Raw genomic sequence first — 12,131 nt, 5'->3', positions numbered from 1 at the left:
TGTATACACATGTCTGTGTATACACAGACACATAGATGTTGCAGTATAGGGACTTACATGTATCCAGACAAGCTGGATGGATCCCTCTAGGTTCTGGTTCCAAATCTTTATCTCATGGCCTGTCAAAGGGGCTGCTTAGTTCAGGACCCCTTTTCCTCTTCTCTCTTTCCCATTCGTGTTCCAATCTCTACCTTCATTTTCTGCAGAGACCCAATGAAAGCCCCTGGAAAGGTCAGATGAAGGGCTGACAGCTTCAGCCTTCCTCTCATTGGGAATGGATAGAGACCCCTGTTGCTTTCCTGGCTGCCTCTCTCTGCTCTCAGGTCTGTTAACTCCGGTGAATAAAGCCAGGCCCTGGGAGGCAGACAGTCAGGCCTGGGGACTCCAGCTGTTTATAGAGCTGCTATGCATTCCCGCTGCTCTTGGAGAACAAACACAGGCTGGAAAGTTTCTGGCACAGGGACTATACCCATATTACCATGGGCCCAGGAAGCACAGTCAGCTCTTTGTGTTTTCGGTGAGGCAGAGTCCTGGGCTGGAAGTCTGGCAGCTTGGGCATGTCTATTCAGTGAAGTTCCCTTTCATCTCTGATTTCCTTATGATGCAAGGAAACAAGCAAGGGCTGGGTAATTCCAAACATCCAGGAATTAAATGTTTATATTTGGCTCAGGAGAAGACAGACTTGGGGGTGAGATAGATCTCAGTTCAAATTCCACCTCTGACACCAATCAGGCTGTGTGACTTTATGTTTCTGAGTATCAGCTTACTTATCTGTAAAATGGGAATTACATTTCCTGCCTCACAGGCTTTTGTGAGGTCTGAATGAGATGATATTGGCAAAAGTGCTCTCCACATGCCTGGCACATAGTAGCATTTAAGGCATGGTTGTTGCTCTTGTTATTGTATTAATATGAGTCCCATCTTGCTCTCCAAACATATGTTGAGTGACAAGAGGCTTGAATGGGAAAGTGGTCCAGAGGGTTTGGTTGGTAGGGTCTACATTAGAAAGAAGCTGAGGGGGAGGGGAGGCCTTGGCTATCGCAAACAGCATTATACCTGGTCCATGCTGTGTGACCTTGCTCAAGTGACATCCTCACTCTAGCCATCAGATCCCCTCTCTGTAAAATGAAGGACTTAGATAATTTCTTAAGGCTTTTTCTAGTTTTGAGATATTATGTTCTGTTTTTCCTAAATCATCTGCAAAGTAAATTAAACACATGCAGATAATTAAGGACCCAGTGGGAGGGGGGAAATCACAGTTTTGTGGAATGTACAAACTAAAGATGGTACCTCCTCTTTTGGATTAACTTTAGTTACTAAGGAGAAAACTATGTCCCCTGTGGACCACTCCCAATGTGGACCACTCCCAAAGAGGCACATCATTGCCAGTTCCTCATTCTTTGTCTAGAGATTATGCATCTCCACCTCAGGGGGCCATGGCCCCCTGGGCCCCCTGGGCCTCCCTTGTTGGTTATCTCGATTTTCATTATTGACTGTTTCCTCCTGAGGCATGCTGAGCCTGGCACCATAAGAGGTTGGATTTCTACTTTTGACAATACTTAGGTGGTTGCATCAGCATGCTGTGTGGGTCTGTGGCCCCTGCATTTCCCAAGTCTTTGCCCTTTGACATTATGGTGGTGTGATACACAACAGACCCCTTCTATGGCTTATGAGAACTGGATCTTAATCCCTGTGTGAGAGCTAACTGGTTTTGTGATGTGATGTCTCCAAATCTGTTTTCTCAGCTGCAAATTATCTACCATGTCTACAGTACTGGTTGCAAGTAGATTGGTTGCAAGACCAAGAATTTAATGAAGGACTCAGATGAGGCAGTGATGTGAAATGTGTTGAAAATTATGGGTAGTGTTTAAGAGTAATAGCTGACATTCATTGTGTGTACCTTGTGTCAAGCACTGTGCTTAGCATTTTCTATGCTTTATCTCTCAATCCTCACAACACATCACAAGGTGAATGCTACTGGTACCCCACTCTACATACGAGGAGGCTGACTCAGACTACTCTGCCCAAGGTCACAGCGAACCTCAGGTTTTGTCTGGCCACAGAGGACTGTGTCCTAATTGCAACACTGTAGGGAGCAAAATGCAACAGGAGTGAGGTCAGGAAAGGTGGACAGGAGACATGAGGGAGGGGGAAATGAGGCTCAAGATCATGATAGCTTTGGGGTCTCCATTATCGTCATCATCATCACCATCAGCATTATTATGGGAATCATGGGGAGCACTTACAAAAACTGTTTACTGTGATAAACACTCTTGCATATCATTTCTACTCATGATACTTCAAGAAGTCAGTATGTTTGTCACCGCTGGGATTTTACAGACAGGGAAACTGAAGCTTAAAGACATGAAACAAATCAGCTCCTCACATATAGTGAGTGAGCCTGGGTCTATGTGACACCAGAGCCTGGCTTCTAACCACCACACAAAAAAAGGCAAACTGCTATTCTATTAAGAATGTGTGTCAAGAAAATAGATCTCTTTGTGGCCATTACAGAGGAACAAGTTGGGGGGCGGTAGAGAGCAGATATGTATACCTGTCCTCAAACAACCAAGTTCTTTCCATAGCTAGGTGGTCCCTGACTCGATTGGATAACTATTTACCAGTCCAGAAGAAAAGGGGAAGTGTCAACACATACTACACAAAGACTATGAATAATGCAAGTGTCAATGTGCTTCAGATTTGCGAGGAACAAGAAGAAAAGCAGAGAGTTTCATTAGGAGCTCTTAAGATGTCCATTCAAAGTGTGGAAAAACTTGACTTTTTGACCTGGCAACCCAGTGGAAAGCAGCTGTATTTGTTCCTAGTCATCAGGTGGGATCATCTCCATTTGGAGATTAAGAGGCCTATTAATTTTAGGGAGTTTGATCATTCATCTTTTGGATGTAGGCAGGGTCTACGCGATCCTATCAAGACAGGCCTCTTTGCAAAAGGACAGATTTTGGACCATTTGTCCCATGACCTATAGAGTTCAGTGATTTTTGCCAGTCTGGGATCAAAAGATTAGATCTAATCTCTATGAATGTTTAGGACCGAATCATTGTGTGAATCAACAGACAATATATTTGATTTGGTTTATTTATTTTGAAAAGTTATTGAGTACCCATTATTAAATCACTGTGCCAGCTGCTGAGGTTACCACAGGAAATGAGACAAGCTCCAGCCCAGGATAACTTATGTTACAGCAGGAACAGGGACGAATAAGCAGACTATTAATGGTGTTACGTGTGAGTGGTAAGTGCTAGTATGGGAACTGTCAAATGTGTCATGAGACTGGGCAGGAAGAACTCTCTGTAGCCTTGGGTCAAGCACACACATGAACTCGCATGTGCACACACATGTTAAGTCTGCCTCTGTAGGTAATTCAAGTATAGACTTAAAGGAAAAGAGCAGACAGGAAGGGAAGGGGGGCTGGTGTGTGTGCTCTAGACAGAGGCCTCAATGGCATCAACACAGAGACATACTTGTCTGGACAGCTCTGGGCATTTCCGTTATCCAGAATAGGAAGTGAAAGAGAGAAGAGATAAAGCTGGGCAGAATCCCCAAAGGTCTTCTAAGCTTAGCAAAGGGATGGGGGATTAATGCTGAAGCTGGGGGGAGCCCCAGGGGAGGTGCTGAAGCAGGGCAGTGGTGTGGTCAGATCTGTGGTCTTAGAAGGACCAGTGTGTGAGAAAGAAGGCTGGGAGTGGGGCAGGATGAGAGTTAAGACTCTTTTGCAGTAAAGTGAGCATGGGCCATGCAAGCCTGAATGAGACTAGGGGGAGGGGATGTCCAGAAATGGGTGATGGAGAGGATTTCCTGGCAGTAACATCTGTCTTTAGGACTTGGTGATTGGCTGGCTACTGTCCCTCTGCTCATAAAGAGATGACTTCAGGCTGCTTTAATTATTTTCTCATGAGTTAGATCACTCCTTTCGAAACAAGTACAATTTTTTGTTTGTTTTCAAGGATTGAGAAAATATTTTAAAGTATCACTGCATTTATTTATAATTACAAATGTAATATTTGCTACTTGTAGAAAGTTAGAAAATAGGGACATATTGAAAGAAGAAAATTCAAAATTATCCATAAGTCTGCAATCCAGGGATAATTGTTATTAACATTTTGGTATTTTTCCCTCTAGTCTTTTTTTCCAGTATAGTTGATTTATTTCATTTTATTTCATTTCATTTCATTTCATTTTAGTTTAGTTTAGTTTATTTCTTTTGTGAGAGAGCAAGCACACATGTGTGAGAGTATGCATAAGGAGAGAGAAAGAGGGAGAGAGAGAGAGAGAAAAAGAGAGAGAACCCCAAGCAGGCTCTGTGCTGTCAGTGTGGAGCCTGATGCGGGGCTTAAACCTGTAACTGTGAGATTATGACCTGAGCAGAAATCAAGAGCTGTACACTTAACAGACTGAGCGACCTGGGCACCCCCGTTATAGTTGATTTATTCTAAACTTTTTACCATGAGAATTTTGAAATACACATAAAAGCAGAGAGAGGAGTAGAATCAACCCAATATATGCACTGCAGCTTCTATAAGAGGTCTTCTGCTATTGTACAGTTGAATTGTAAACCTACAAGCAGCTTTTTATATTTTCTTTTCATCTAAAACTTCAGCCTATTGCTATAATTTTGTTTCTGAAATCCTGGGTGTTTGGCGTGTGCTAGCCTTGCTGGATCTTTGGCCATTTTCAGATGCATGTCTTCACCCCAAACATTGAATAGGACACTAAAGATGTCCAAGTCTGGTATACACCAGAGATCTGAAAAAACGCCAAATTCTCCACCTCCTTGGGGAAGCACAATGTAGAGGGTTCATATTTCTGGAAGAGATAAGCCCCCAGGGGGAAATAGCAGCCTGTATTTTGACTCACTCACCATGGTTGTCTCAGCAATGGAGCCGAAGCTGTTGATGAAAATGTTGCAGCTCACATTCACCGGGGGACCTGCCAATAAAGAGAGAGTCCCGCTCAGCTCCATGGTCAGGAAGAAATCCACAAGATAAGACCCATTCTTGGGACACTGATTCTAGGGATGGATCCCTCTTGGTGGTGGAGACCCTTGCTTGCCCTCCACCTGACCGTGGAGCAGCTGGGACTCCCAGCTACATCACTATGCCAGATTCCCTGGTCCCCAAGTGAGCACCAGGTACAGAACACCAGAGGCTGAGCTGAGATGTACTTTCATTAACACAGGATGATTCATCATCCTGCCATATGGCTGAAATCCCTGCCCCAAACCCCATCGGCTGTCTTCTAATTTGTGGCTGAAATGTATTTACGGCTACAACATTTGGAGGCCATCTTGGGAATCGCCAGGAACAGCAAGTTCCTTGCCTTGAACTTATGAACCAAGAATGATTGCCTGAAAGGGTGTTGATGGGAATTACCAGCTGAGGAATCCAGAGGGAACCTCAAGGGAAGTCCATAAGTCTTTGTTAAAATACTTTCCAGACAAGCTTGAATTCTACTGCAAAGGACAGAAAAGAAATGGAGAAATATTTGCTCTTTAGGATCTCATTGTTAGGGACCTCTGTCCAGTTGAAGCCCAATTTCTTCATTTTACAGTATTAATTGTAGCAGTAACCACTTACTGAGCATTACAGGGTTTGCTGCTGTGTTAAGAGTGTTACTGATATTATCTCATTATATCCTCTCAACAACTTCATCAGAAGATATGTACCTCCATTTTGCAGATGAGGAAACAGAGGCTCAGAGAGGTTATTTGTTCATGGCCACACAGCTAGTAAATGGTGGAGCCAGAGTTTGAGTTCAGATTTCTCTAATTCTAAAGCTGGTGGCTGGCTATACTTGGAGGAAAGAGGTTTAAGGAAAGAAAGGGGCTAAGCTCGAGGTCACACAGTGGCAGAATCCAGGATTTTAAGCACCGGGCTTCCACCTGAGTTGACAAGGGGGCCAGTATAAAATAACCAGTGAGGAATGTAAGACCATGGGTAAGATTCCCATAAGCACTAGTCTAGATACAAGAGAGGTGCTGGGGAGCAAGTCATTAGGAAAGACCTCATGAAGGTGATAAACCTTAAGCTGACCTTGAAAATGGTAATACTTGGGAATAGCTCATAATCCTCCACATGAAGATTGCAATATGCAGTCTGTGAATTTTTTCAGGTCTGCTTTCTTTTTGATCCCCGTGAGATCCTGTGGGAGCTGGGAAAAAATTACTATCCCTGCTGTGGAGCAGAGAATTTTAATAACTTCCTTGGGCTTATGTAGCCAGCAAGTGGTGGAGCCAGGAGTCAAACCCAAGTTTTCTGATTGTGGAAAGAAGGAAGCAGATAATCCTTGTGTCCTCTGTTACCTATTCCCCTTTGTCCCTCTTTAAAAAAGAGCCCAAACATTTTGCCCAAACTCAGACAAAGTTTCCTTCTTTTCAGAAATCTTGGTGTGTAGGAAAGGACTCAGTCTTGTGGTGGGAATCCAGGTTTTCCCTCCAAGGGAGTGCCAGTCTTCCTGGGTTTTCGATAAAGCTCCAATACTCACTGGCTATTTTATTTAGGCATGCCTCTTCCTGTTTCTGGGTAACAATTTCCCCATCAGCCTGGGACAGTAGCTCTTGATCTGGGTAGACACTCTGAGCTCTTTTGGTTTGGAATTCCTTTATGGGAGCTGTCCATTTGAACTACAAGGTTACAGGATTTGGGGGCTAGAAGGTTTCTTAAAGGTCACCTGATCAATTCCTTCCCAACCTGCTGTCTGCAGTAGAATTACCTGGGGAACTAGTTAAACTGCAGATTCCTCGGCCCAGCTCCAGCCCCAGTGAATCCAAATCCCTGCAGATTAGCCCAGAATCTATTGTCTAACAAGCTAAGTTGGGTGATTCCCATGTACGGCCAAATTTAGGAACCATTACTATGGTGGCACCAGCTACTCACTTGAGGCTGAGCCCTTGAACACCTCCAGTGCTGGGGAACTCATTTTGTCTTGAGCAGCCTTTTCCATAGCTGGATACTTCTGTCTGCTAAAAAATTTCCCTGATGCTGAGTGGAAGTCTGCCCCCTTGTTACCAACACAAAGACCCATTCCTTTTTTTTTTTTGGTCTTAGTTGAGACTCACACCCAGGGTTTTCTTTTCATTCAGTCTCATACCACTAAGATGCCCCAAAGAGTTACTGCCCATGCCTTCAAATGACGTGTCCAGAGTTCTCCCCCAGGCCCTGCAAGTGTGTGGCACTGTGACTCCCATATAAATTAGATCCTGATTTATGTGTGTGAGAGGGCGCCAGCCAAAGGGACCCCACGGGGAGATGTAGTTCATTGATATAAATCTGAAATTAAATTATCCTCGAGAAAATTACAATCTGGTTGCCTTTGGCAGCAGGATAAAGTATATATTTCATTAAATATTAAAGTTTAATTTTGCTTTTGTGTATGTGTTTGTATTAGGCTGTGCCCCTGATCCTGGGAGCCATTATCCTACACAAAGTCTTAGAGAAGATACAGAACATCAGAGCTGGAAGGGCCTAGGTCCTACTGGATCATTTTTACAGATGAAGAAACAGAGGCCCAGATATGTCAAGTGATTGTCTCTGAGTCACACGTCAGGTCAGTAGTGGGAGGACTGGACTCCAATCTTAGTGCTCTTTACTTATGCATTAGGACTTGCATTGCCACTGTGTTCTGCAGGCTGAGCCTGCTGTTCCCAGCCACCCCTATCTTCAGGCGATTCAGGAGCAGGCAAAATTTCTCATGCTAGAAGGAAACTGCTGGGTGATTAATCACTCTGTGCAGTTTTCAAACAATGCAGGTCTCTTCCTATTGTGTTAGGGTCATAGGGCCTTATCTACATGGCCATTTCAGGAGCTCTGTGGTTTGTATGCGGCTTTTGGGAATCTTATTTGTGCTTGAATGGAAGTGTGAAGGGACCGTGGGGCTCAGGGGCAGGAGACACCTCATGCCAATATTTCAGCTCTCACCCAAGGGAGAGCAGAGAAACCTTGCTTCCCAGTCCCTGGGCAGGGGAGGTAGGGTGGGAGGTGTTCCAGAAAGAGGTACCTTGCTCAGAGCCCAACTTGGAAGAGACTGAAGGGGACAGGTTTGGAAAAAGTCTAAGACAGTTTCTAGGTCTGTAGATTTGGGGCCCAGATATTCAAAGTGATGTTCTCAGACTGGGGAGAAGGGCCCTGCCTGACTCAATAGTTTTATAGTTTGGGTGAAATTTTACTTCTTAAAAATGCCCATTGATAGGCAAATAGGTAAGTAAATAAATGAATGAGTAAACAAATAAATTGCTAGCATTAGACAAAGAATTGAGTAACTGTAGCCGAGTTGAAGTCTTGACAGCATCCTTGGGATGCTCTAAGCCTTAGCATATATTTTGGTTCATTCATTCTTGAAAGGTTTATTGAGGGCCATCTATGTGCCACGTACAGTGTTATGCATAGAGGCAAGCTAACACATGAACCTTGGATGCATGCACATTCAACACACCCTTTCCTCCTTAAGAGAGCTAGCCCAGGGCACTCAGGATGGAGTTCCAGGAAAGCACACCAGGGGGCGTGGCGGGCTGGAATTCCGGAAAACCATCAGAGGCGCCCAATGCAACCTGGTGGTTAGGTCTCCAATGCATTTGATTTGGCCAATGGTGTTTCTAAAAGATGTGATTTACCAGCCAACTTGGACTTGTGATTTCACAGCAAACCCCAGACTCAAGTCTTCTCTTGGAAGGCCTGCTGGCCAGGGCCAGCATTCCTACCTGGCAGCTACTGTTAGGACCTGAGAAATGGCTGCTCTTAGATGAGCCTGTGCTTGCTGGTTTTCTTTCCTTATCCCCATCCTGCTTCACTCAGGTGCTGTACCTGATCCCCCTGGATGTTTGAAATTGTGACCCTGGTGAAGGGCCTGGGCCCAGACCCTGTGGCCGCAACCTTGGTCCTGACTTAACGTGTCCCTGAGGGAGGCAAGGTCACGCTAATGATGCTGAAAGATACGGCCTCAGGAGAAGGTGGCAGAGGGGCCTTCAGATAAACAGGAGTGGGAGGTGGGCCCCAAGCAACCAACTCCAGTGCATGCCACAGACACTTTCCACTTGCAGAGCACTCTGAGAAGAGTACCTGGAGAAAGGGGAGTGAAGTAAGCAAATATTAGGAGGCTGTTACCAGCTGTCACATCCCTTGTTTGAGCTTGGACGTGAGCCAAAAGGAACAGTGAGGAAGGGCATTTGGAATCATGAATTGATTAAGGAGGCTGGCAGTTGGTCCTTGGAATAAGAGTTTAGCAGGGGTACTGGGAGGAAGTCGGGAGTGTGCAGGGAGCCCCCAGAAGAACCACACCAGCGGAACTCCATTCAGCAGTGTGACGTGGCCGCAACTTCCTGGGCATTGATGGACAGAGGGAGCTGGTCTCCTCTTGTAACAGACATTAAGCTCTCATAGGACTCTGGAGCTAAAAGAAGTTTCTTAGGTCATTTGGTGAGGGTTTGTAAATTGGCAGACCCCTGCCCAGCATATCTGGCTTGCAAACATGTTTTGTTTGAATTTATACGTTTTAGGAATCAGGAAATTTTGCATAAATCTTGATCTCTTGCTCTTCTTAGACTCCTGGATGATCTGGCAACATGGGGCCCTCCCTCATTCCTATAGGGTAACTATGGGCTGGGGCTGGGGAGAGGCTGCCCTCTTCACCTGCACCTCTATTTCTCCAGAATAGCTGCAGCTCCCTTTGGCCTTCCTCATGGCTTATCCCACTCCTGTAAGTAACCTGCCCAGTCCCTGTGGCCACTTGAAGTCATGACTCTGAGTTAGACTAGAACGTTTCAAAATTATATAGTCATTCCTGGGAACATTCAGCGGATGAATTTTAGCTGGGAATTTCTTCTTTGAAACAAATACAGCTAGAATTTTATCTTTGTCTGGGGGCAAAGCAAGGGTGGGCTTCGCTCCGTATGTCCACTCCTTCTTGAGGGAAAAGATGGAAAAGCCTGAGGGCTCCGTGGAACATAGTTTATAAAAACCACAGATCCAGCCAACTCTATCACCCCAGAGATGAGGTAACTGAGGCCCAGAGACAGGAAAAGGCTTATGCAAGTTCAGAGTGTAAGTTTGTGCCTGAAACAAAACTGCTGAACCCATTTCTCCACATTCCACATTTGTCGATCTGTCCATTATACCAGAGGGAGCAGATAGGTTTTCACTCACATACTGACTCCTGGCAACCAGAGGTCTGTGGAGCTGGATTCTCTATGGCTCTGTTCAGGCTTGGTGGGGAGAAGACAGAGCTGACTAATGCTGTCTGCCTCTGGGAGAGGAAAGAGTCATGGGATTCATGCCACGTGTTTACCACCTGCATACAATACCACGCTGCTTGCTTCTGTAATCTAGGAAAGCAGATGCCTGAGGATCTGGATGGAAAGTTTTCTCTACCTTTGAAGTTGGGTCTGATCCTGGCATCGTATCCAGAGGTCCTCCCCATTAGCTTATCCAGGAAATCCGAGGGTGACATAGGCTTGGGCGCGGAGCGGGCAGCGTCAGCCTCCTTAGAAGCAGCAAGGCTAAGAAGGGAGAGAGGAAAGCAGTGGGTTAATGATGGCCCTGTGACCCTATGCCAGCCTTGCCCAGACCCAAGAACCGCCAGAGTGTTCTCAGCCTGGGAAATGGGCAGTATGGGTCCCTAATGAGGAAAGGCCACGTTACGTGGTTCACTCGGCCAGATATCCGCCAATGCAGGATCCTGGCAGGCAGCGGAGTGTCTGATTGCTGCTGAGAAGTGGCTGCCTCTTCAGGCTGGGGTTTTGAGCAGTCACACATGGCCGCTGGGCCTCCCTGGGGAGGAGATTGAAGGGTTAACTTCCCAGCAGGTCCAGCTCTGTATTTTAGGTGCCCACAGTGTTCTTTAGGTGCCCGCAGGGAACAGCACCGCCAGGCAGAATCTCAGCGATCTAATAGTCCAGCCTTTCCCCAAAGTTTCTCTTCAGAATCAGAGTCACTAATTTAAAAAAAATGTTGCCCAAGTCAAATGCATTTGGGAACCAAAATTTAATCAGGCGTCTTTACCTCGAGTCTTCTCAGAAGCTTTAACAAGCTTAGATCCCTATCCTTATGGGACTGCCATCTCATGAAACATACACCTTAGAAAATGTTCAGTTGGGAAAACTGAGGCACAGTTAGTGCAAAAGACCAATATAGATCCCAGAGTAAATCAGTCTGCCTTGGTGTATCAAGATTGGGGGATCTGAGATCAGACTGCTGGGATGCTTCACAGTGTTTCCGTCCCTATCCCCCACTCCTTTGCGACAAAGTGGTTTCAGGTCCTCATTCAAGCCATAGCATGAACTACTGAAGTCTGAGGACAGTGGCTGTTGTCCCCCTGCCACACGTTCAAAGGTGTGCAGATTTCTAGAGGAGTCGAGATTGGAAGCTGAAGGGTTAAAGAATAATCACTTGGGTTGCTTTGGGCACCTGAGCTTTCCTAGTCTTAAAATTATACCAGGAGAGAGCTGGAAGCAAGCGCAGCCCTGTCCTGTGGTGCTGAGGATCTGGTGCGTTGAAAAGGGTGCATGCACAGGGAGATAAGCGTGCACGTGTGTGTGTGTGTGTGTGTGTGTGTGTGTGTGTGTTGCATAAGAGGGGAGCTCTTGTCACCCAGCCAAGTAGGACATTGTGTTCCCCAAGGATCTGCACTCAACCTCTCTTGTTCTTTGCCTTGGCTCATTTCTGATCTCACAGTTGTAACGGTTCAAGTGATCACTTTTAATGGATAATTCTCACGTCTGTGTCTCTGCCTGGCTGCTTCCGGAAGCCCCCTTTCCTCATTTACAAACACCCACAGGGCATGTCTATCTAGATGTCCTGCCTATGCCTCAAATACACCTCCCAAACTCAATGCCACTGCTTCCTGTCTGAACTTGCTCCTCCAGACCACGGCCACCCAGACAGCACCAGCATTTCCCCATTCTCCAGGTCCAGAAGCTTCAGAGCCATCTTATCCCCTTGTGCCCTTTCCCTCTCACATCCCTTCACTCACCAGGTCCCAGACCATGTTACCTTGTGATATAGTTACTTGTGTTTGTCTTTGAAGACCAGGAATCGTGGTGTTTTTATTTATTGTTTCTTTGTTTTAATCCCCTACTGTGTCTACCATGGTGTCTCCAACATAATTGATACCTAGTAATTGTA

The 12,131-nt window shown here is 45.7% G+C and overlaps 1 protein-coding gene across 1 annotated transcript in view; it reads right to left on the bottom strand.

The window, feature by feature from the left end:
- GLRA1 (glycine receptor alpha 1) overlaps positions 1-10,458 on the bottom strand; it is a 47,982-nt gene extending 37,524 nt beyond the window's left edge. The window contains exons 1-2 of the mRNA XM_077769061.1: positions 10,380-10,458; positions 4,880-4,947 (exon numbers count right to left, since the gene is read on the bottom strand). Coding sequence (XP_077625187.1) covers positions 4,880-4,947; positions 10,380-10,458 — 147 coding nt within the window. The remainder of the gene's footprint in view (positions 1-4,879; positions 4,948-10,379) is intronic.
- Positions 10,459-12,131: the final 1,673 nt, after the last annotated feature.

This window comes from Crocuta crocuta, unplaced genomic scaffold (genome assembly GCF_008692635.1).
Source record: "Crocuta crocuta isolate KB4526 unplaced genomic scaffold, BGI_CrCroc_1.0 scaffold340, whole genome shotgun sequence".
Lineage (NCBI taxonomy): Eukaryota > Metazoa > Chordata > Mammalia > Carnivora > Hyaenidae > Crocuta > Crocuta crocuta.
This window is presented reverse-complemented; position numbering and strand designations above follow the sequence as displayed.